At 46.3% G+C, this 24523-nt stretch overlaps 4 protein-coding genes across 7 annotated transcripts; 1 reads left to right on the top strand and 3 right to left on the bottom strand.

Annotated features, from left to right (window-relative positions):
* Positions 1-3419: 3419 nt before the first annotated feature.
* LOC112879697 (argininosuccinate lyase, chloroplastic-like) lies at positions 3420-7447 on the bottom strand. Of its 4 annotated transcripts, XR_003226146.1 has the most exons (8): positions 7251-7447; positions 6850-7104; positions 6337-6456; positions 5728-5898; positions 5379-5426; positions 5021-5281; positions 4147-4257; positions 3420-3982 (listed from the first exon to the last, which is right to left on the bottom strand). XR_003226146.1 is itself a non-coding variant. In XM_025944066.1 (7 exons), the coding sequence occupies exons 2-7, from the start codon at positions 7066-7068 to the stop codon at positions 3974-3976; spliced, it is 891 nt and encodes a 296-aa protein (XP_025799851.1). In that variant the 5' UTR covers positions 7069-7104; positions 7251-7444; the 3' UTR covers positions 3420-3973. The 4 variants fall into 4 exon arrangements, 2 of the variants coding, with proteins under 2 accessions (XP_025799851.1, XP_025799850.1); XR_003226145.1 differs by lacking the exon at positions 5379-5426 and adding an exon at positions 4528-4598 and having other exon boundaries at positions 6850-7447; XM_025944066.1 differs by lacking the exon at positions 5379-5426 and having other exon boundaries at positions 7251-7444.
* A 3778-nt stretch (positions 7448-11225) lies between these two features.
* Positions 11226-11861, top strand: LOC112882622 (histone H4). Its single transcript, XM_025947713.1, has one exon. It carries the CDS (start codon positions 11308-11310, stop codon positions 11617-11619), a length of 312 nt encoding a protein of 103 aa, XP_025803498.1. The 5' UTR covers positions 11226-11307; the 3' UTR covers positions 11620-11861.
* Positions 11862-13597: 1736 nt separating this feature from the next.
* LOC112882621 (NAC domain-containing protein 45-like) lies at positions 13598-16273 on the bottom strand. Its single transcript, XM_025947712.1, has 3 exons — positions 16054-16273; positions 15691-15968; positions 13598-14036 (listed from the first exon to the last, which is right to left on the bottom strand). Exons 1-3 carry the CDS (start codon positions 16208-16210, stop codon positions 13815-13817), a joined length of 657 nt encoding a protein of 218 aa, XP_025803497.1. The 5' UTR covers positions 16211-16273; the 3' UTR covers positions 13598-13814.
* Positions 16274-21265: 4992 nt separating this feature from the next.
* LOC112882620 (NAC domain-containing protein 86-like) lies at positions 21266-23648 on the bottom strand. Its single transcript, XM_025947711.1, has 3 exons — positions 23378-23648; positions 22973-23253; positions 21266-22077 (listed from the first exon to the last, which is right to left on the bottom strand). The coding sequence occupies exons 1-3, from the start codon at positions 23532-23534 to the stop codon at positions 21775-21777; spliced, it is 741 nt and encodes a 246-aa protein (XP_025803496.1). The 5' UTR covers positions 23535-23648; the 3' UTR covers positions 21266-21774.
* Positions 23649-24523: the final 875 nt, after the last annotated feature.

The following is a 24523-nucleotide window of genomic DNA, read 5'->3' as shown; positions in this document are numbered from 1 at the left end:
TGTGCATTCAGCTACGCGAGAAAAAAGTGCGAGAGAAAGATCCCTTCACGATGAGAAGGCCTCTCCGGAAAGAAACGTCGCAATTCATGGGTAGTTTAGTGCTAGATCCAAGATGATTTACTAATTTATTGTGGCGTCTAATGATAAGACTCTAAGCAGCCCTGCACCGCCGGACCGATCGAGGCAGTGATCCTCGCCGGAGACGCGCCCGGACCGGTCCTTGGGTCGCCCGCCAAGCCGCTCGACCCCCTCCCTCGTGCAGTCGTGCCGTTCTCCAGCGACTGGGCGGCGTGACAGTGAATCCGGCCCCGGCTGGGTTGGTCCCACTCCCACATGCGTCACCGCACAGGGACACTCCTATTTCCCTCTTCTACCGACTAGCGGGCCACATAACACAGCGTCCCCACCTATCATCGTCCTGCACCGGCACCCCTGACGTTTTCAGCGCCCGCATGGCCCCGCGCCGTGCCTAGATCGCATCCGCGCCGTCCGCCCGTCACTATAACCAAACCGAGACTGCAAAAGACAGCCCATTAAGCTAGCCACGGCGACCTCTGGACAGGCCCAACAACGGCTGCGCGGACCTCTCTCGGGCCGCGCAGGCCGATGCTGGGGACGGGCTGGGCCAAAGCCCGCTTAAGAACCAGCGACGTCCTTTCTTTTAGCAGCATAGGAGATTAGGAGACGTTACTAGGAAAGAGGGCTTCATGCATGCTACTGCTATGCTAACTTGTTGGCGTAAGTGCGACCGCTCGATTTGGCCGCTAATGTCAGGTGTCACGCGCGCGCGCGATCCAACCCGTCGCAGAAGGCCCACCGGTGGCCCACCGCTGCTGCCGCCACTCGCTGCACCGCTGAGGATGCCGGGGTTAGGGCCGCTAATGGCAGTCTAGCTAGCACACGCATATATTTGTTCCGGTTGCGCATGCATGTGTACGTACGCGTGCACCTAACGTACGTCGAACGATCATCTTGCACGCACACGCACTGCACGGGCACAACACCCTGGAATCGCCGCCGCCGCCGCGCTCTCCAAGCCGGGCATTCAGGCAGGCGAAGTATCCGTCCGGTCTCGCCGGCCTCTAGTACCTACTACTTACGCTCGCCGAGGCCGGCCATCGGCGGGAAAAAAAAACTCGCGCTGACAGCAGGCCGTGCGGCCCCAACAAACTCCACGCCGCGCGAGCGCCAGCGGTGCCATCGGTGGGGCCGGAGCCGGGACCCACACGCATCTTGGCCCCCAAGGCCCCAGTCCATCCAGCCTCCGCCGCCATTCCGCCATGCCCACCCATGTCGAGCGGCACCACACCCCGCCCCGCCCCGGTCCCTTCCGTGCGTATAAAAACGCCGCAACCGCCTCCCTGCCCGCGCATTAGCATTCCCTCCTCCCCGCGTCTCCCTTCCTCGCCGCTCGGCCCCGGCCGCACCGGACCCAGCTTCCTCGGCCTCGCCCCATCGCACACAGACGCGGCGACGCCATGCCCGCTCCCCACACCAGCTTCGGGTCTCCCCCTCGACTCCTACTCCTCGAGCCCGCCATGGGGTTCGGCCCGGCGCGGCTCGTCCTGGCGCCGTTGGTGCTCGGCTCCCTGTGGGAGTCCGCGCCGTCGAGGGCATAGCCGTGCGCCTCGGCTTCGTGCCTCCGGGTCCGGGCTCCGCAGCCGGCCTCCTCGCGCCGCGGCTCCGTTGCGCTGCCTATGCGGCGCCGCGCCCGCGGCTTCCTCGCAGCGCTCGTCGCCGCTCCGCGCTCCACTACGCGACCGAGGCCCTGGTCGCAGGATCATCCTCGACAGCGGGCCGCCACGGCGTCGTGGCGATCGGGGCGACGCGCAGAGACGTCTTCCCGGACGACGACGACGACGACGACGCCACGGAGGCCGCCGACCTCTCCGCCGACGACACCACCGAGTTCTCCGACCTGCGCTCGAACGGTTACATCGCTGCCTGGGTCGAGAAGACACTACTCCAGACCACCTTCGAGGTGGCGTTCGACGCGGTCAGTTCCGTGCCGCGCCCCCTCCTCCCTCCTCCTCCGATTGATGAAACCTGTGTCCGACCGAGTCGCTCAAGTGCTTCCTCACCAGAGCATTAGGTAGCCGCCGGCGTTGGACATGCCTCGCCTTGCTCGGAAAGCAAGCTAGCTTTCGTTCGTTCGTCTGTTTGATCATCGATCTTCTCTTCTCTTTCCTCCCCTTCTTCTCCCAAGTTGCGAGGAGTTCCTGAAGAGCATGATCCGGAGGAGAAGTGCATGATTCGATCGAGCAGGAGTTCGATTCGAGGAGTGGGACTGGGATGTTGATTTGGATGGGTGCAGATCCATTCGGTGCAGTTTTGAGAGGTCATTACCGGTGCAGAGCTCTAAGGTGCGGCAATGGCGAAGGCGCGAAGCAGCATCGGATAACTTCATTTAGGCCATGTAAAATCGATTTTCGGCAGGGGCATCTGAACTCGAATCTGATTGGGTTCGGTTCACAGTTTGAGAGCTCAGTTTTGATGAAGAAAAGTTTGATTTGAAGATATGCCGGTTCAATTTTGCATCCAGAAGTTTGATTTGGCGGCAACGAATGAAACTGGAGTACAGAGTGCCATGCAACTGCTCGAGCAGGGAGACCAGAGGGGTATAGGAGCAGCTTTCGCACAGAGCAGAATCAGAGGGGGTGATTCCTTCTCGTCGGAGAGAGGCAGGCTGTCCTCCACAGGAAACGATTAGAGGGCGGAAGCGCGGAGCTGCTTGCTCGCAGGAATCCAAGCAGAGGTGTTCGAGTCTGGTAGCGGCGTCGACACCGTAAAGCGATAACAGTGATGCATAGGCGGGATCAGAGCTGTATAGGCTGCTATCTAATCACTGTAACTGATTACTGACGTGGATCGTATGTTGTTGTACAGGGTGTTCTCGGGTCAGGACGGGACTTGAGGCGTGCACTGCACGCGATCGGCGAGATTCACCTCAGTGCTCCGACGAGCCCCCCATGGAGTACCAAGCAGTGTCTGGTCCACATCGGCTCCCTCATTGGGAAGGAGAAGCTCAAGGAGCTACTCCTGGCGACGACCCCCAAGGACGACTTGCAATTCTGCTGGAGCGCTGTCCATGCGCAGAGTATATCCAGCGCGTCGTGAAGCTTATGGTATGGCTAGTCTAGGCTCCCCCAATCGATCTCTCCGTGTGTATTTTGTCTATTTTTTGGTTATGCAAGATGGTGTCTCTCTATGCTTAATTTGTTTTCTTCATTAGGTGATACTGCAGGATCATGTTATTATGAAGAAGGATAAGCTAACTTCAGTTCCCAACCTGCCTATTTTCTCTTCTTGCCCCGTCATATTAACACAGGTATGATATGCACATTTGCCAACTGCGCCCGATCGAACTAACGGGAGTAAAAAAAGCCTAACGTTGATGAGTGCTCTTTGCTCATTGCCAGTTGATGAAGGTGGTCTCCGAATGCAGTACCATTACGGAGTCTACAAAATTTAGAAGGTACAGAGGACACTGAACCCAATAATATTTTACAAATAACTGTGTCGTTTCTCTTGAGACTAGAAATAGCTACTAATCGATGTACATATGCATATACTCCTTTGAGCTGTTGGCCTCAGAGCAGCATCAGATACCGCATGCTGGAAGCGCATGCTCTGGCAATAGAGCATGCCTGTGTTATATCAATGGATGTGTATGAGGAGGTATGCCTACAAGCACCCGATGAGCAGTGGACTCAGCTGCGACTGGAACTCAACCACAGGCGCATTACACTGTTTGAGCAAGACGTGGGTCTCTACGACTACATGACCTCTATTGGGTTAAGTGACACGGTGAGGGTCATCGAGGTCTTGGAGAAGGTAACCATGGAGGTCAAGAACAGAGCGACGGGTTAGCTTACGTAGATGCTTTGCTCTTGACCAGATACGCTCACTCCTGAACACAAACATTGTTGTGTGTCTAGCTGTTTCACTGATCGCCATGTTGGTCATTCTCGTGCTAATGGACCTGCTTACGTAAGTGGTTACAAGTAATTCAGATTACTATTTGAGTTTGCACAACTTTAAACAGCTGGCAATGTCATCAGGGCAGTATAAAAATATGCTGTGAGTCTTCCTTTTAGCCTGACTAGTAAAATAACATTCGAAGTTTCTTTGGACATGAGAAATTACCAGCTCAACTTTTGACAATATCAATTCGCCAAGTAGAATCCAGTCAGTACGTCGAGCAAGGAGAGGCACAACAAATCCCCAATTTCTTAGTGCTAGCAAAACAAGCTCAACCTATAATATTTGTAGTGAACCAAAGTTAGATGTCATCATGCATAAATTGATCACTGAACAAAAAACTCTCGTTGCAGTTATCAAAACTTTAGAAGAAACTTCAATAAACTATTGTTCACGAGTTGTGTTATCAAATATAGTAGCATATTTCACTTTGTGATGAATGAATGATTCATCATGATGTCAACGAAATATTCAAGAAAAAAATGAAGACATATTTTTAGAGAGTTATATCTTCTATGCAGATTCAGGATATGGATATAATCGCACCTGCTTGTTTGTAACATGGCAAAAGGTTGCCCTTGAGGACACTCGATAGGCCACCCAACTATTCTACCCATCTACAACGACATGATATTAATCCATAAAACGGGCATCCTATTTGACAAGGCCTATCAACTAGAATTAATTTCTTAATAACCAAAGGGAAGCTAAGAGGATTACTGAATAATGGAGTGAGGGAATTACTTCATATAACTTGATGAAATAGGTCTGCATGTATTCTCTCAGATATTGTGAAAATTATAAATTTAGATAAAACAAAATTCTACATGCTACCAGTACAAATTGTTTTTAGACCAAAAAACAAGCTTCTATTATCTTTAGCACAGTAGGACATGAAAAGTATAATTAGTTCAGCTATGCCCTAAAGTAGAGCATACAAGATACTAATGGAAATGGAATAGAATTATCAGCAATGTAGGAAACAGAAGTTCACAGAAACAAAGAAACAAGTTCACAAGAATAGCAGCATAGGGTAAACCTGAAGCTGTTCTATTTGAGTAACAATTGTATCTGCAGAGTCATGGAACCATAATCGGAGGATTGTTAGCTTTTGAGCACATTGACTTATTGTTGCGTCGAGATTTCTTGCTGGTCCTCCAACTCTTTCAACTAGTGCTTCAACAATATTACTTCGTACATCTTTATTTTCTCTCCACATAAACCTTCCTTTTGCAATATCATCTTCTATTCTTTCAAGACCATTTAGAATGTCATCTCGGTTTTTACAAGATATGAAACCCTGGAAAAAAAAAGTAAAATCATAGAAACGATATTAGATTTTCAGGTAGGGGAGCGCCAATTCATGGAAGAAATTGGTTGAGTTGTTTTTTCTGTACCCAAAAGCTTTGATCAGTGCCTCAGTTATAATAAATTGACAGGAAATACTACAAGAGATAAAATTTCAGTATCAACACAACACAGATTACAGAATATACGAAATGGTTTTGGTATTGTACAGGATGTAAGTCTACCTCATCAATTAGGACAACTAATTAGCTTGTCCTAAATGTCATTTATATAAAAACGGATGGAATACTATTATTGAATGGAAGTAGATCTGTTAAAACATTAACCACCACAGATAAAAGAAAATAAATCGTTCTTTCCTTGTCCAAGGAATAAACACATAATATAGGGGAAAAAAATCACTTTACAAGGTATCGACAGGAAGTATCAAGAGAATACCAGTTCCATGATCTTATTGGTGTTTTCTTTGCAGGCGATTATAATAAACTTGTAGTATTCCTTCTTTGATGAAACCAACTGTATGATTCCATCCACAAAACTTCTAGCACATTGCTGAAGAGCCATTTTACATCGCTCATCCTCTTCACGCATTAACTTCTTCTCCCGTGACTAAAACATATCATACAGTTAAATTCATGGCACTACAAAAGGCTTATAAGCAATTGAATTAGTCATTTTGGGCTAATGTTGTCAGATCGACATACTGAAAATAAAAACTATAAACTATACTTGTTGCTGCAGTATGGTTTGTTGCCTATTATGCATAAATACTAATGCTTATAATTTATATTTTTTCAAACGTGTGAAATTGACGGATATGAGGGCACACAATTTTTGAGATTTGACAGTACAATGGTCCGGGCAATTGCAGACCAAACATGTCAAAAAATGTGCATATGGGAAATTCAAGTAAGAAACCAAGTAAAACTCAATGTTAACCATTCATGGTTGTAGTGCAGTGCACTAAACAGAGGCCTACCATGATGGAAACAACATACACAATTGCCCAATTTAGTACAAAAAGATGAAGAGGGATCAAAATGGTACCGATGGATGACGTAGCCTCAACGTGTTAAGGACGTTGACATAAGAAGTTGGTGCCTGAGGATCAGCAAATTCTTCATCACTGAACAACGGCCTGCAACTTCGCAGCACCTGGTCCGGCTCCTGTACGATTATGTTATAACAATGTTTAGCAAAGTTTTGGTATAGAGTATTAGAAAACAAGAACGCATAGAAGAGCCTTATTACACATCTTATTGTCAGAAGATGTATCAAGAAAAAACTGAAAAATACATAACAGGATAGCCTCCCCAGAAATCACAATTGGAGGATTCAGAGGCCCTATTCAACTGCTGGGTCCATTACAGATCATTTAGTCCTCTAGCGTATATCAACAATGATCTATTCTGATAACATACGCGAGAGAATATAGTACGACCGAATGATTTATTAACGTAACATTGTCAGTAATGCAGATAGTCTATTCAATGATTTCTTATCAAAAACAAGTAGATGACAGTCCGAAACGTGCAGGATTCAGGAACTCTTGCTATGTACCTGGGCTTTGAGCCTCCTGCCCGATCGGTCGCCGCCTGCGCTCCAGGCTAGAGACGGGAAGACGCCGCCATGCTGCTGCTGCTGCAGAGGATGGTTGCGCGGAAAGCGGACGAAGCTGGCGCTCCGTGGCTTCCGTGCAGAGAGGAAGGTCGTCGGGCACCCAGCAGCAGGCCCTTGCAGGGACCCCTTCACCGGCGCCGGCGCCATCGAGGATCCCATCCTCTCCCCGACGGCGGAAGGGAAACAACTCAGGCACTGCATTACCAGGAGGAAGGGGGCAAAAAAAGAACGCTTTCAAATCGAGAGAGACGGCGCACGCGGAATTCGACACACCAATCGCTGGGGCTCTCCATGTAACGACGGAGGCGGAGGCGGAGGGGGAACTAGACGAGGCGCCTCACCTCCTAGCGTACTACGGAGTAGTAGCTAGCAAACGCGATTGATCAGTCAGACGAAGCGAGCAGGAGAACCACGGCGAAGGGAGGCAGCAGGCGGCGTGGACGGCGGGCGGATCTGGTCGGCGCGCCGCCATTTATCAGGGAGGGAGGCTTCTGCGAGGCGGGCGGGTCCCGGTCTCCTGGACGCTTGGCAGTACCCCTCGGCCTGACCCACCAAACTCGAACCTCCTACTAGCAACCGAGGTTGGCGGCCCGTATAAACTACGGGGCCCATTTCTAGCGCAATGAGCCCGTTCAGTTTCCCCGGTAAAATCCTATACCTCGCGCCGTCTCACAGCTCCTGCATCCCCCCAAAGAAAGCCGCTATACCTCGTCAAAGAAGAGTCTCTCGAGCTTGGTCGATATAGCGTCCACGAGAGGCCTATTTGGATTGGATTTTAAGGGTCTGTTTGGCGTACCTCTGGAGCTGAAACTCCATCAACTCCGACCGATTTTCTAGCCAGCCCCAAAACTCCATAGAGCGCCTCCAACTCTGAAGCTGTAGTACAAATCAGCTTCAGTTCCACCGACATCTTTCTTCTTTTCGTAGGTGCAGACGTAATGACGTAGTGTGGCAAACACATTTTCATGCGCCTGCTCCATGTGCACCGGAACTGGGAATGTGAATCAGACGACAGCTCCATGTGCACCGGAACTGGGAATGTGAATCAGACGACAGCTCCATGTGCACCGTCTCACCGCGGGCGCTGGCTTGCCGTCTCCTCGACGCGCCGGCCCACCTGCGCTTGCTCCCGCTGTTCCTCGCTGGGAGCAGCCCCACCGGGCCAGGGGCACGCCGGCGCCGCCTCCAATCCTCCATTCGCGTCCGCTCGCTGCGGCGGCTCCTGCGGCTGCAGGCCCAAAGAGCCGGCAGCTTTAGTAAAATCTAAGCATTTAGATTTTACTATGCATCAAATTATTAGCTGCTTTAATTTTTCTAGATTCTTAGAACTAAGAACTAGACATAATATATATGTAGATACATAATAAAAATTATGAATACAGAAAAGACAAAACGATTAATAATTTGAGACAAACAGGAGTAGCTAATCAGCAGTACTCATTAAAGGTGATTCTTTTAAAAAAATCGTGGACCTCGCGATTTCAACTAAATTGGGTCAATTTTATTGCAGAGTAGGAGGCTAGGAGCATGTGTGCGTCTGTGGTGGTGTGTGTTCACCTTGCACCACCAGCTAATATATAAAAACCTACCTGGTCTGGAAAGAAGTTGCGAAGAGCGGACACTGCTCTCATCCAATCTGGATCGAGCGCATCCACGAGTAGTGTTCGAAAGTCATAATCGTAATTCGTAAAACAAACGAAGAGAAACATTTTAGGAAAAGGGAAACATGTTGTCTTTTGCGTGCGAGAGGCAGCACGTAAACCCGTCATCAGTCATCACCTCATTAACATCGAAGAAGGATCTGTCCTCTGGACCAGCCCAGCAGCAGCAGCAGCCGCCGGGCTAAAAGCCTGCCGACATCCCAGCCCGGGCCATCCGGGCGTGCAGTCGGCCTCCTGGGCTGGGCTGGGCACCTGTGTCGGCCTCCGCTCGCATGTTCGTTCGCGTGCTACACCGACCTGCCAGCCGCCTTCGTGCATGTCCCCCAGGTCTCTTGATCAGATCAAGATCACCTCAAGATCTGCTCCTAGTCGGCTTAACGGCTGGTCGTGGGTTTTCCTTTGTTTCTTGGCGCACCCAGCCATCAGTTCCATTCCAAACACCCGGGCGTGCAGCTGCCTTCGACCTCATATCCTCGCCGGCGGCCGCGTATACGAACGGAACCGACCGATCAACCCACGGTCCCAGAAGGCATCGCGCTGGTACGTCCGTACGTGTCTGTCTCCACGATGCAGCAGTTAGCTTTGCGAATCTGTTCTGGTCATGTACGTGTTGCCCATGGAGATGCAAAGATAAAACAAAATTTCTCTATTATACCTTTGTTACCTCTCGTAGATTTTGATTTATGTCTGTAATGGTTCTATGTGCTGCCCCTAGAATAACGGCTGAGGTGCATCGACATGATGCGACCAGGATCCTCTGACGTGACTTATGTGGGGCCCAAGATGCAAGATGTCTAGACCCATATATTTGTTTTTCTAAGTAAAGGATCCATATGTCAAGTATAGTTAAATTAGTGGAACTCGATTCCAACATGACATGAGCCTTTTCTTCTTTGGTTAGATGCAAATATACAAAAACAAGAACATAAGAAAAATATTTTACCAGATAAACAGGCCAAGTTAAAAGCCCTAGAATTAATACATCTCCTGTGAAGCAAAGTTGGCATTAGCATTTTTCTTTTTAACACTCTGTAAACCAAGAAATATAAGGGTTTTTTCTAGGTGGAAATTGATCATTTTCTTAAACAAAATGAACGCGTTCCATAACCAAACAATAAAATTGTCAACTGTACGAAACCAACTCTCAATCAGTATGAAGGAAAACAAATGCAATTGAATTATGTGCTAGAACTGTTATTTACCATTTTTATGCCTATTCTCTTCTTATTCGTAGAACTTCTTATTCGTAGGTTTTCTCAATAAATCATTTGATTGATATTTCTCCCTATAATATCTTGTAGTGAGAAAAGAGAATTACATCATGTGAAGAAGTGTCTCCTGCACATTGCTCTACTATTCCACAGATTTTGTTCTGATTCCTTGGTATTGGTAAGCTGTCTCATATCCGTTGCGAGCTTGTATTTTTAGCTTTTTGTTACAGTTTTACTACTTGCACGAAATATATCGAGCAGGTTTGTGAGCATGAAGAGCATTTGACTAGCTCATCTGTACTATGACTTATATATGACGAGCATGATTCCGTGAGCATGAAGAGCATTTGACTACATCGGCATGGCAGGTCTATGCCTTTAGTCAGACCTAAGAATTAACAGGACTTTCATCCATCCCCTTTAGTTCCCGCCGGGTTGGATCCGTATTAGTCCAAGTTCCAACGGCTAGGGATCGGGGACATCAACCAGGACTAAAGGATTCTTCATGGGTCAGTTTAATAGGAAAGCATCCCATCTAAAGTCACATGTAATATGTAGGTGGGGTGTTAAGGAAACTGTACGGGCCAGGTACTTCATCTTTTGTTTGAATTGATAATATTTTGTCTAACCCAAAAATAACATGTACTGATAGAAGCCAAGTTTTGACGTGGCTTTGTAGGTTGCTTGTTGAGATGGTAGCATGTGGCTACTTGAATTTATAATATTTTCTCCACAAGTAAATCAGCTGGCGGTACTGTGCGTCATTTGTTTTTACATTTTAGGTTTGACTAGAGGTGCAAATTGGTGATCCCTAGTTAAAATATTTGTACTATTTTTTTAAAATAGTATTTTATTTGGAGAAATAGTATAAATATTCAAACTAAAAATTAAAGATACATTTAAGAATTAATAATTTACACCCCTAGGTTTGAGCTTGCAATTTGGTCTTGCGTCTTCTCCAGACCAGATTGCTGATACATATCCCGATATCCGCCTCCACGACCAATTCGCGCATACCAGGAATACGCCTTCTAGATGCGCTAGGAGCAAAGTGGAGTACGCCTCCGTTCCAATCTCATCACAGTTACTGACATAGAGGTCCCACTGTCATCCGCAGATCCGTCTGAAATTTCGCGAAGCGCGGATCTCCCCGCGCAACCCCTGCCGGCCAAACGCCGGGCCCCACATGCCATCCACCCACGAAACCGCGGTTCCCTCCGAAACCCGTCGACCCCGCCACATCCTCACAAAAGAAACACACCTGCCGCTCCCCACCCCGCCACGTCACCGATCCGCGCACCCCACCTCCTCCATTCTCCAGCACCCATCACGCATCCGACGGGGAAAATCTCGCATCACACGGATCGCGCCCTCCCGCCTGCCCCAAAAGCCCCGCCCCTATAAAATCCATACCCACACAGCACACGCCTCCACCCACCACCTCAGCACAGGCTCCTCTCCTCACACGAGCGCAACCACCACCACCCACCTCTTCGAAGCGGAAGCGAGCGGCGGCGGCGGCGGCGATGTCGGGCAGGGGCAAGGGCGGCAAGGGGCTCGGCAAGGGCGGCGCGAAGCGTCACAGGAAGGTGCTCCGAGACAACATCCAGGGCATCACGAAGCCGGCGATCAGGAGGCTGGCGAGGAGGGGCGGCGTGAAGCGCATCTCCGGGCTGATCTACGAGGAGACCCGCGGCGTGCTCAAGATCTTCCTCGAGAACGTCATCCGCGACGCCGTCACCTACACGGAGCACGCCCGCCGCAAGACCGTCACCGCCATGGACGTCGTCTACGCGCTCAAGCGCCAGGGCCGGACCCTCTACGGCTTCGGCGGCTAGGTTAGGGGTCTGTCGATGTGGTTCGGTTCGATGGGTAGCATTGTCGCCTTCATTTGTTCTGGTAGTTGCTGTAGCGAAGATGTAGTAGCTGGTTGTTTGGTCCCTTTGGTGTCGGGTGTGTGGATGTAAGAACCGCTGGGTCGAAGCAATTGGTCTGGATGCAGGATGCTGATGTAGGAAATTTGCTAAGTTTCTACTAATACTGGTTGTCCGGAAGTAAACTTTTCACAATTTATCTTGAATTGTGCGGATGCTATTATGTTTTGTTCAATTTTCCTTCATCAATTTTGGAATCCCCTTTCTGGCGGCACAGGATGGTGCAATCCGTTCCAAATTGTGAAATGCGCGAATCGAAACGGAAGATCCCATGCAAATTGAGATTGATACGCTAGATAGTCAATGCGTAATTCTGTAATTCTCTTATCTCTCTTGGTAAAATTGATAAAGCCTCTCGCAGTGGTAAATTCGCGGCTAGCATTTAAAATTTGCCGAGTTGAATCTCAAGCCGTGCAATATTATCGGTTTTGATTGGGAATGTGCAAAGAGGGAGACTACATAAGCTGGGGCACCAAAGGTACAAGCGCTAACCTCTTCTGTTCAGCAATGTCGTCGAGCACCTAAGGCGCATTGTCTATGGTGTCGACGGCACTGACGCAATGATCATCCTTCGATTCATTAATCCTGATGTCTGCTGCAGCCCGCATCATGCCCCCCGGCGCTCGCATTTCGGGTAGTTTGGGTAAAAGTATCCGCAGTTCCGGCTCGTTGGGAGTTGGGATAAGGACGGCGCCGCGGTGACGGCGAGTAGCAACTGCAACCTTGCTCGGTGTTGCTGTCCTGTGTGTCCTCTGTGGCTTGGATTCCGCTTGGCTGCTCTGCTGGTAATGATTTCTCTACCTCTACATGTCCTTATTATGCCTTTCGTTTCAGTGATTTTTGGATGCTGATTCCGCAAAAGTTGCTGGGATTAATCTTCTTGTGGGTGGTTGTTCCCTAGGGGTGACTTTTCGTCAGGCTCAGGCCAGATAGTACCCACGGCGCTTTTGTGGTTATCACACGATCTCTGATTTGCCAGTTCATTCAGAGGTATTTCCGTACTTTGAATGCAAGTTGAATATTGATGTCGTGTTAGAATTGAACCTTGATCATTCAGAGCTTGACACCAACGTTCTGGAATCAGTTTCGCGCTGTTATGTCTGCTTTGCCTGAGTACCTGACAAACTTCTGTTGTAGTTGTGCCAACATGCTGATGGAATACTAAACTGGAATTGATGCATTTAGAAGCAACTTCTATATTTAGGCAAATGATCATATTTCAAAAGGTATCGAGCAATTGAACTAAAGGTACAATAAAACTAGGGTCATGTTAACAAATACCATGCTAAAACTGAATTCCAAATTTGCAACTCTGCCATGGAAGGCTCAAATTATGAGACAGTCTGGAAATGGTGTGTAGTTTAGGTTGGGGACGAAGAATACTGATGCCGTGGTGCTCGTGAAACCATTATGTGCTACCAGTCTAGCTTCACCCTTGTCCTGATTTTGCAACTCATAAATCTCATGCCGAGTCTCTATCATCCTCGTACCATACTGTTTCTATGATTCTATCTGAATCCAGAAATTAAAATTTGACAGTTCAAAACCACTTGGTTCTTCTGAACTGTACCACAATGCATTCTGATTTGTGGTGCCAATGTTAGGTCATAGTTTTATTTTTTTGAAACTTGAGCAGGAGTTCTGCTATTTCATTAAAGCAGAGTGCAAAGTAGTTGCAAAGGAAAACAACTCTCCTTGGGGCCTGGAGTGGAGTTTGCAGATCATAGGTCATTGACTAAGGGGATTGGCACCTTTGGTGACCTTTACTGTAAAATGATGCCTGTTACTGCATAAGAAAGGAATATGTAAATAACATTTGTCAAATTAGATTTCTGCCTCTGCAACTTACTTTTCTTTCACTATAAATCATTGTGTTTGATGATAGATACATAGGAAAACGAACCTTGAAGTACCAAAGTAGTATATTTATCTATTACAGTATAACTCTAGATGAAGAGTCAAGAGTCCCAAACTTAGGTGGTCATCCTGTCGAAACTCCAAAGTGAGAAGTGATGTTACCAAACATATACAGAGTCTAAGTGCAACTGATAATGAAGTTTCTAGTTAGATGAAGTTAAACAACTGTCTTTTCAATTCCATCACTTTGTTTTGTTGCACCATAGATCATCAGATATGAACTGCATCCATGAGTTGTCTTTACCATGCTCACTTGAACCAGATGACTGTCCAGCATCCCTGACGTTCGTAAACTGTTCTTGTTTTTCTTTAGCTTGTGACGAGCTGCACTCTCCTTGCTTTTGCTTATGAAACTCCCCAAACGCCACATTTTTCTTGAATACCCGACACAGTGCATAGGAGTCCTGTAAAATAAAAATAAGAATTAACAAGAAATTGACATAATTTCCGTTTCATTGACAATTCAGGTGGGATGTTTTTTGTATTGCACGGTTGAACCTACTGAAGGAAGATTTCAAGTTCAACCATGTGGGTGAAGATCTATTGCCATGCAAAATTGAATACTAGTAAGTTGTTCCTTGAGCTTTATATCCCTTCCCTGGCATATAAGACCCTATACTTAAAATGTCTGTCTAGATCGTACTGTACCATTCTGTTGGAAACTTTTTTGCTGTGTTCCATGTTCTGTTTGTTCAAATTACATTCCATGTTTATCACTTTTGTCTAAGAGATAGTATCCAGAGACCAGGGTTAGAAAATTCAGCATCGTGCACAGCAAGAAATTAACAGTGTGCAGATTCAGAACTTATGTCATGACATTGAAGAGTTCTCTTAGAACACAAGCAATCACTCATATCTTGCTTTGAAATCTAATTAGGTAACCATGAATGATTTTAGTTCAACTCTTGTCTGATTCATAGAAATACCAACTCAGAAGTCAGAAGTGATATTGCTGCTAAAGAATTCAATTAGAACGAAAGAAATCACTCATACCTCCAAATAGTTTACTGTGGTATTTCCTTTAGAACCGAAATAGGTAGTCATGAATAGTTTTAGTTCAACCTTTAGTCCATAGAAATATCAACTAATGCTTTCTCTAACAGAACTAATGTATGTTACAGAGTACCATCCTAGTTTAGTTTTTTGGTTCGTCAATGTCCTGTATTCTTCGATCTAATTTACACTAAACATGGGATCAGACATTTTTATCAGTTTTGGCTTTAAGTTTTCTACAGTTGAGTAAAGTAGGATTGGGACATGGAGAATAAAGTGTAAAGCCACCGACATAACAATGGACCACACTGAAGGATGTCTAAGCTTTAAGGTAGCATCCACATGCAACTGACCTAGATTATGTACGCTCTGAAGTCTGCATAGCTACTAAACTGTGTACAATCATGTTGTATTATTTCACATCCTCAACCAGGAATGGGATGTTAAATTTGTCTTATCAAGAGCACAAGAAAAAGCGTACCATGTGTGGCCCATTAGATAACTGGAAAGAAACTTCTCCTGTACTTTGCAAAGTAGCTATGGTCCATGGAAGCAAGGAATACTTTACGGCCACCACAGATAGATACAGGGAGAAAGGGGAGAAGAGCCCTAACTTTACATGCACTCCATGCATAAACAACGTAGCTTCCTCGAGCAGACAATGCCCTAATTTGGTTTTTGAATATGTTTCATCTTTATTTTTTCTTTAGCATGGTATTTTCAAAATTTCTGTGTATTTAAGGACATGGTTACTACAGCGTTAATTAGTACAGAGAACACACATCTTTTTATCTGAGGATGTTGGCTAATTTTTTGATACAATTGAATGCAAACTGAGAATCTGAGATCACCATGGTTCTTACGGCGGTAAGGCGAGGCGTGGCAAATCACCACCGCCCAGCTGCCTAGGCGGGCTAAGGCGATGCCTTAGCCCAAAACAAGGGGAGCGCCTTGTCGCCTAGGCGATGCCATGAAAACCATGGAGATCACTAAATGCACCAGAAGCAACACACAAGGGTTTAACTGATATTGATGTATAGGTCTATCGGAAGATGGATGAGTCACCTGAATCCCCATGGTGTTCTCGCATTCACTTTCCTCGATGCGGTACTCATGCATCACCCAGTTGGTCCTCAGACCCTGAGGAGCTCGACCCTTGTAGTAGACCAATGTCTTCTTCATGCCAATCGGTCTGTTCTGGTAGTTGACCCGCCGATCTTTGCCTGTTGATTTCCAGTATCCGGCCTGGGTTGCACGGTTCGTGCGGCATCCATTTGGATACTTCCTATCCCTTGGGCCAAAGAAGTACCACTCGGAGTCTCTGCTAGGCAGGAATGATTTCTCTACCAAAACAAAGATATCTCAATTTCAGTCAGGAAAGATGAGTTCTCAGGATGAGCAACTGAATGAACTCGGATTTCAGGTTACCTGCTAGCTCCCAGGGCTCACATTTGTAGAGGTCTACCTCAGGGATTATGTCGAGCTCGATGCTGAGACCATGGACCTTCCTCTTGAGGTAGTAGTTCACAAGCTCCTCATCAGTTGGATGGAACCTAAAGCCTGGTGGGAGATCAGCCGGCGCCATGGCCTCCCAGTTCGCTGCCTCCTTTCTTGGTGATCTTTCTCTTTGTCTTTACCCTTTGTCTTTCCTTCCGTTGCCGGCCACTGTGCTCTTTAGCTCCTCCGTGAAATGATTCAAAGCCTGCCCTACAAGTAGCCGTGTTTTTCTTTACAGGATTCTCACACAAGCTCTGGACGTCTTACAGCACCGCAGGATCTTCTTTTCTTATCTTTTAACGGAACCGACTTTTATTTTGTTTTCTAGATAACACACTTTTGTGATATTCATGCTAGTAGATTGTGTAGGACTGTATTGGGATGCGAAATCTGTCACGGCATTGCCCGCTTGCGCCGTGGGGGTATGTTCTTTTGTTCACTGAACTTGTTTTTGTGTCTCAGAAGCTTGATCTCTTTGAAGTGTCAGAGAGAAGAGGACTAAAGGCAAGGGTGATCTAGCAACATGTCTCTATGTATTGGGATCAGCACTGCAAAACAGAAAGTTTAGGGAAGGTAAAAAGAAAAGGAAAGGTCCATGTAGCCATGAGGCCTTCCAGTGTCAATGAGCTTGCATTGCTATCTATTTACCCATCTAGATCAGACAAAACTTTTAGCTTTGGATTTTGATAAAGGAGTACTCGAGTACTATGGATCATCATTCACTTTTTTAGTCTAGCATATATGTCTCTGGATGCATAAACTTGATTGTCTTCCATAGAAAGCTCAAGTTTAATAATAGATATGATCGAGATCCTTTCTTTCTTAAATGAAAGATTTTATATACGATGATCACAACTCAATCAATATAACATAAATTTTGTTTATTTGCAACCATCGTTGGGGAAAATTATGTCCTGTTCATCTTTTCATGGCTCACTGCCATTTTCTTCTAACTTCGCCAACACTACAATGACAACATGCATGTAAAGAGGTCAGCAAGTATAGTCTTACCCAATTCTACAGAAAAGACAGGCATCGCTTTCAGCTGCATGTGGTCTAAAGCAATATTTGCTGCTAAATGTAGATTTGCAAATTGCTTTCACAGTTGATATACCTGCTGCCGAAATGGTGGAACGATTCAAAGGTGGTGCCAGGGCACTGTGTTGACATTAAGGGTGCACTCTGATTCTCTGAACATGCAGAGGCAACAGGCTTGCAACAAAGTTTCACGATGAAGATGCGTGTGAGGTAGACTGCTGAACTTTTGTTTTGCTTGATGCTTATAAAGATGATACAGCACAATGCTAATGTTTTGCCAAAATCGTCAGATAAGAATTCTTCAGCATGTGGTTATTGTAAATCTGTTGTCACAGCACTTCCCATAGAGTAATATTTGCTCTGACATGTTGAACAACGTGGTTCAAGATTTCCAAGGTAGGAAGGTCCAATGCATCACTGCACTTATATTTATTGACCTCATGACCTGGAAAGGATTCCGATTGACATTCCAGCAGGGCTGCTGCCAACAGCATGTGGTAACCTAACCTCTGATCTTGCTTACAGATATAGTGTTCCTTCAACCCTCTGTGAACCCAAGTGTTTCAGCTTAGCAAAGCATCACAACTGCCAGCATGTGATTGAACGCCTGCCATTAGGCTTTTCCATAATACCGAATTTACAGAGGCATTTATATGTAATATGATATAGTTAGAAGACCAATAAATATTGTTTGAACAACTAAGCTATATATCCTTTGTGGTTATATGTGCCAAAAGGGAAAGCTGGTTTTCTTATGAGAGAGATATTCCATGCCCTATGAACTATGAGCCAATATTTTTGACAAATAATCTCTAAATTCTTCAGGGTCCCTTTGGTTCAGCTGTGGATTCCTAAAACTCTGATTCCAGCTGCCAGCTGTGGAAAATCAGCTATGAGCTGTCAGTTGTGGAAAAGCTGAAAGCTGTTTGGCTGAAACAACTGTCAGTTGTGGATTTTTAGGACAAATGATTGCCATACCCCTGAACTTGTGTATTAATGTTTATGCGAATAAATCAGATAAATACATAGAAAATAATTTTATAAATAATATTTCTGAAAAGAAAATACTTTAGTTGGTCCACAAGCTAATAGTACTATAATTTTGAAAATAATTACAAGTCTGACCACAAATCATGATTACATAATCAAAGCATTTGCTATGTTATCACGAATGGTGTTCATGGAAACCTCATTCTCTTCCTCAGGAGCATCATCACCTTGCAGTTCAATTGGTTGTTGCTCGTCACTACCATCCTCATCCTCATTTATAGGCATGTAGTCCTCATCTTCATCACATTTCTCGAACTCATCATCCCTCAACGCGCTATCACGGATAAAATTGTGCAAAGCCATGCAAGCAATAATAATACGCGCTTGTCTTTTAGGTGAGAAACTTGGCATTGACTTCAATATGCGCCACTTTTGTTTGAGGACTCCGAATGCACGTTCAATGACATTGCGAAGCGATGAATGCAAATAATTGAACATCTCATACTTTCCTTGCGGCGCGCGCTGTCTACGAAGACGAAACTCTGGGAGATGATATGTACTACCTTTGTACGGAGCTAGGTATCCAGTACGGTTGGGATAACCGGAATCAACTAGATAGTACCTTCCTGAAAATTAAACAAAAATATAAATTACTATATTTTAGAAATCAACTATGTAATCCATAATTCAGGATCAATACCTGGAGGTGGTTTTGGAAATTTATCATCAAACTTTGTCAATGCATGATTGAGGATCCTAGTATCATGTGCAGAGCCAGGCCAACCAGCAACCATAAAGGTAAATCTCATATCAAAGTCACATGTAGCCATAACATTTTGTGATGTATACCCATGTCGACATGTGTGGTTAACGACTTCATCATTATGCACCGAAACTTCAATGTGTGACCCATCTATAGCACCAATAGCACCTTTGAAGTGAGGCCAGAAACGATCTTCTCGAACTCTTGGATGCTCATTACTGAAAGTAGGATCTCTCGGTTTGATATTTTCTTTGGCCAATTTTCCCAAACAGGACAACACTTCTTTAAACTTCATATGAACTGTCCATAGAGACCTTACAAACCGGTTTTCTGCTTGGGAAAATGATTGAGGGTCTCCGACGATGCACAAAAACATAGCTAGTGATTCAACAGATAAGACATTGCTTGTTAACGTCAGTCCATAAGTGGTAACAAGCAAATCATGAAGGGACTAAAAAACCTCTGGAGTCATTCTGAACATATTGTAGAATTGTCTAGGACAAGCTAGACACTCTTGGAACCAATCCATTCCAGATTGTTGAAGATCTCTATACTCACTTTTGTTCAAGGACCTTGTAGAGTATTTCTCAGCTAGATAACCAATGCTAGCAGCTTGTTTTGATAATTCAGCTAAAGTTGTAGTCCCTTGTACCCCTTCTTTATCAACTCTTCTATTTTTGGATCCATCTAAAAAAATACATGATATTTATAAAAGAACAACAATGAATATAATGCGACAAACAAGCATTGTTCAAAACATACACATATCACAAACAAATAATGATTCATCACAAACCGATAATGAAGTCATATAGATGTCACAAATAATGATTCCCTTACATAAGATAGCAAACATTGTTCCAAACGTACACCTATCCTAGGTAAAAAAATATTGTTCAAAACATGCACCAATTACTTTTTGAAAAATATAAAAATAAAAGTTCATGACAACTGCTTCATCTCATGTTCCCTCTTCAACCAATCAAGCCTCCCTTCAAGTGTTTCAAATGATGCTAGAAGCTCTCTAATTTCAGGCTTTATAATAAGCAAAGTAGCTGTATGCATAAGAGCTGTTCCCTCTACCACTCACATTCTTTCAACATCTTCATAGCCTCTGCAATTGTAGGAACATGACTGGTCATAATAGATGCTGATGAAGCTTCAATATTTGTAGTTATTCTCAACATTCTTATAACCGACTTTATTCAAGTGACCTAGAGGTCTACATCCAGCAAGAACCTCCGACGCGCATAATTGACAAAAAAGCCTCAAATGTGCAGCGTCCCATGTCGCCTTCTCACCCATTCTTTATATATATGTAGGCTTTAAAAAAATTCTACAAACAATGACAGCTATTTAACAATTTTATGGACACAACATTGATACATGACAAGTGATTCAAAGGCTGCACAACCAAGGAGCAAGAACGAGACGAGAGTATCTATAAATAGTGAATCAAATAAACAAATGCCTTGCATTTGCTTGGACGGCGCGGGAGCAGTAGTGATTAATCAATTGCAAGAGAATCTTTGGCGTGTGATGAGACAACTCACCGCGAGGACTAGATTGGCGTCACAGCCTGGATTTGCACAGGTCGCCGTCGTTCAGAGGACCTGCGCGTACGCGGTGCCCTGTCTGCTGCCCGCTGCCGGAGAAGCCGCGGGTCGCGGGTGTAGCGGAGAGGCGGAGGAGAGGCGCAGCCGGACGACGATTTGGAGGCGCACGAGCTGCGCGGTCGCCTGACGGTCGGAGGAGTCGTCCCAGCAGCCCTGCCTGGCGGTCGGACAAGCTGCGCGTCGCGGGTGCCCAGGCGGTCGGAGAAGTTGTACCGGCGGTCGAGCAGACAACGATTTGGAGGCGCACGGTTGGCCGGACGACGACTTGGGGCCACCGGCGCCGCCGGGAACCCTAGCCGAGCCCCTGGTCTTCTCGTTGACCTCGCGTGGGAGATGAGAAAGAAAAGGAAAAAACATTTCGATTGCGTAACCAATGGCATGGTGGGTAATTACTAGCAAGTTGAGAGAGGTGGGAATCTGGAAAATCTAGGGTAGAGTCAGATTTTTCTTTGAACTACAGAAATCTGGAGATTATTGATAATCTATGACTGACAGTTAGCCCTTTGGTTCGGATTTCAGATTTTTAGTAGAGAATCTGCTGGGAAAAGCTGAACCAAAGGGAGCTTCAGTAATGTAGTATATGTGAATGTCCTCATCTTATGATAACATGTACACCGATGAACTGCTTTGAGTTTATATTTTGTTTTCATTTTCCATTTCTTTTTATTGGCAGACTGCAGGTGCAACTAAAAAAGATGATCTGGAACTTGACACAACTTGGAGAGGACAGGTATAGTAGTCATAATTGTCTTCAATTTGCATTCATACTGCGCATTATATTTCACTTGGCATCACAAGACAAAAACTATGCAATGGCATAGCTATATCCACTCTGCTTCTCACAGAAAAAAGAGGAAAGAAATCACTCAAAAAGTACAGTGCATTCGATAAACCACCAAAAAAGAAGAAAAGAAACAAAAAATCAAGGAGTAGTTTGTTCCTATATACTATATGGTATAGTTATATAACCCTCCTTATGGACTCAACTCAAGGAAGGACTCCAAACGACAACCTTGAGGCGGCAACAATCCTTTCAACTCCCAGCAATAGGATGGAAGCTGAAAACCCAAAGGATGCCTGCTTATTGCTATGATCTTACACCTTGTAGACTCGATCGCGGTGGTTATTAATAGCTAGCCAGCAGTAGCAATGTAGCATCTCGATCAGAGAAAAAGAAAGGAAAAAATAGTTATTAGGTGAATTTTCTCAGCTGCAGCATCTTTGAGCAAATCAAAGGCTGCGTTCTCAGCTGGCCAGAGCCACACAGGAGGTGCTCTCCTCGGCGCCGTCGGCCGTGCTGGAGCACCAGGCGTCGTCGGAGATGAACTGCATCCAGGATTCGTCCTTGTCCGCGTCATTGTCGGCGCCGCCGGATGTGGAGCCGACGGGCACGTCTGGCGACGGCGTTTGGTACTCCTGCTGGCTGCCGCTGGTGAGCAGCTGCTGGCAGGCGCCCTCCAGCAGCGCCATGCTGCACTGCGCCTGCAGGTCGTCCACCTCGGTGCAGATGGCGTTCTTCTTGAAGACCCGGCATAACGCGTAGGTGTCCTGATCATGAGAATGCAAGGAGAAAAGAAAATAATTAAAGAAAAGAACCATCAACGCATAATAATATTTCTGTCTTTTTTGGCAAGCTAACTTATGTGCTGCACTGACGCATGATTATGCTTGTACTACATGCTACATTTGCTAAATAATGTTTGGGATAAAATCAAGCAGCATTGTCCTTTACTAATGCAGATATTGTAGCGTTGTATTCTACTATGGATTTCAGAAAAGAGAGGACTTGATTTGCGAGGGAGAGAAAGAAGACGGCGAGGGAAGGGAAGGGTGTGAGGCTGATGATGGATTCAGCATGGAATAAAGCGGAAAGCGCGCGACACCGACTTGCTCGGCCATGAGAGCGGGAAGAGGGCGGGCGAGACGGTTGGCTTTGTTTTGCTTTGCTTTGCTCTTTAATACTTACCTCATGGACATGATCAATGCACAGCCCAATAACGCACATCGTGTCTGCTGATCCTAAGATAAAGAGGAGTTCAGAGGATTATCGATGCGTATATATATACGCATGTCCACCAAATAAAGTAGCACTACGCACTAATACTAAGGCCTTTGCCCTTTCTTTTGTTCTTGCATTGGTCAGCAAGGCTACAGATTTGTCTCATCGGAGTGGGGATCGGAGGGCAAAGCTGTAGCAGAGGACGGCTACTGCTACCGATCGCGGTGCGTACAGACGCAACAAAGGAGTTTTAATCCCTCGCAGAAATTTTCTTTGTTGAGGCCACCAGGTCAGGGCAAAAGGAAATACAGAAAGGACCCGAGCTCTCAAAGCCCTAGCACATTGTATTTGCAATTCGATGCTCAATTCAGATTCAGTAGCTAGCTAGCAGCTGATAGATACACCACAAAGCTAAGCTAGCAAGGCAAGGCAAGGTAAGGTCACCTGGATGGGCAGCGTGTCCTCGGCGTCCTTGTCGTCGAGTCGGTACTCGTGCATGACCCAGTCGGTGCGCACCCCCTGCGGCGCGCGGCCGCGGTAGTAGACGAGCGTCTTCTTCATGCCGATGGGCCGGCCGCCGTGGTGGAGCACGCGGCGGTCCTTGCCCGTGGACTTCCAGTACCCGGCCCGCGTCGCGCGGTTCGTGCGGAACCCGTTCGGGTACTTGCGATCCCGCGGCCCGAAGAAGTACCACTCGGGGTCGCGGCTCGGCAGGAACGACTTGTCTGCATCATCAATCACAAGCCATTTGATCACAGATTTTATATTCCTCGATTGATTGATCGTCAGATGCATGATCACTCTGCAGCAGCTAGCTAGCAGATAGGATGATGAAGACGACGTACGTACCTGCGAGCTCCCATGGCTCGCACTTGTAGAGGTCGACCTCCGGGATGATGTCCAGCTCGATCTTGAGCCCGTGGATCTTGCGCTTCAGGTAGTAGTTCACCAGCTCCTCGTCCGTCGGGTGGAACCGGAACCCCGGCGGGAGCCCCACCGGCGCCATTTCTACTAGCTATATATACCGTCGATCGGCGGCGACGGTCGTCGAGGAGGAGGATGCCGCCGGCCCGGGCGCGGCTGGTGATCGATCGATCAAGCTGCACAGGCCACGGGGTGTGCAGTGGGTGTGGCCAAAGCTAGACACCTTGCTTGCTCCGCTCCTCTTTGCGCGCTGCCGCGGATCGGTGCCTTTACCAGCGACCCCTTATAAGTAGTTTTTCTGGCGATCGCCGGCCGGCGTCAGCTGGGGCCGACACAGACGCGGACACAGTCATGCCTCTCTCACGATTTTGGGCGATCGGATGGCCACCTTTAGCTGCCTCTTTTCCAGATTCCCGAGCCCTCACAAGCTTGACCCTTTTTTCCACGGGCTCCACCGGTCAGCCCTCTCGGCTTGTAACTATAGACTTCTCTCCCCGATCGACACCCTCAACTCCCGGTCTCATCTACCTACAGTATACGACGTCAGTGCATCACACTACAGGTCTTACTCTAAACCCTACATATGGCTATGCATAGAGGAGTATATTTTGTGTTCGTTGTCTTGATTTATATATGAGACGTAGATCAACCGCATATTCAGTCAATAGTGTGCAAATATTAGTTCCAGGGAGTCGATATATGGTTCCTTGTTGTTTCAAAGTCCAACCGATGCCAGTGTTTACAGGACCTGTTTGGATCCACTAGCTAATTCGTAGGAAGCTAATTTTTAGCTGGATGGATTTATACGGGACCAGCTAATCCACAGCTAAAGCCCTTTTAGACAGCTAGATAGTAACTATCCAGCTAATGGATTACCTAGATGGATCCAAGTATTGATTTTTGTTTCATCCCTGCTCCTGAGAAGAGAACAGTACACTGTGTTGCCAACATGACATGCGTGGATGGATCTGTGCATATGTATGCACTGCGTGACAGAAAGCAGAAAAGAAGAAGGCGATGAAAGAAACGAGCTCAGCTAAAGAACGGTAGGGAAAAATATCTTTAGAAGTC

Source organism: Panicum hallii, chromosome 2 (genome assembly GCF_002211085.1).
Source record: "Panicum hallii strain FIL2 chromosome 2, PHallii_v3.1, whole genome shotgun sequence".
NCBI lineage: Eukaryota > Viridiplantae > Streptophyta > Magnoliopsida > Poales > Poaceae > Panicum > Panicum hallii.
The sequence above is the reverse complement of the archived record's forward strand: the minus strand, read 5'-3'. Positions and strand labels throughout refer to the sequence as shown.

Excerpts from the sequence above, each read along its gene's own strand:
- LOC112879697 (XM_025944065.1), bottom strand. The coding sequence starts at position 7,110 with ATGCAGTGCCTGAGTTGTTTCCCTTCCGCCGTCGGGGAGAGGATGGGA. Across the intron at positions 6,457-6,849 it reads GCAGGAGGCTCAAAGCCCAG|GAGCCGGACCAGGTGCTGCG; the intron begins GTACATAGCAAG and ends ATAATCGTACAG. Across the intron at positions 4,258-5,020 it reads CTCAAATAGAACAGCTTCAG|GTTGAGCTTGTTTTGCTAGC; the intron begins GTTTACCCTATG and ends CAAATATTATAG.
- LOC112882622 (XM_025947713.1), top strand. The coding sequence starts at position 11,308 with ATGTCGGGCAGGGGCAAGGGCGGCAAGGGGCTCGGCAAGGGCGGCGCG.
- LOC112882621 (XM_025947712.1), bottom strand. The coding sequence starts at position 16,210 with ATGGCGCCGGCTGATCTCCCACCAGGCTTTAGGTTCCATCCAACTGAT. Across the intron at positions 15,969-16,053 it reads TGAGCCCTGGGAGCTAGCAG|AGAAATCATTCCTGCCTAGC; the intron begins GTAACCTGAAAT and ends TTGTTTTGGTAG. Across the intron at positions 14,037-15,690 it reads AGAACACCATGGGGATTCAG|GACTCCTATGCACTGTGTCG; the intron begins GTGACTCATCCA and ends TTTATTTTACAG.
- LOC112882620 (XM_025947711.1), bottom strand. The coding sequence starts at position 23,534 with ATGGCGCCGGTGGGGCTCCCGCCGGGGTTCCGGTTCCACCCGACGGAC. Across the intron at positions 23,254-23,377 it reads CGAGCCATGGGAGCTCGCAG|ACAAGTCGTTCCTGCCGAGC; the intron begins GTACGTACGTCG and ends TTGATGATGCAG. Across the intron at positions 22,078-22,972 it reads AGGACACGCTGCCCATCCAG|GACACCTACGCGTTATGCCG; the intron begins GTGACCTTACCT and ends TCTCATGATCAG.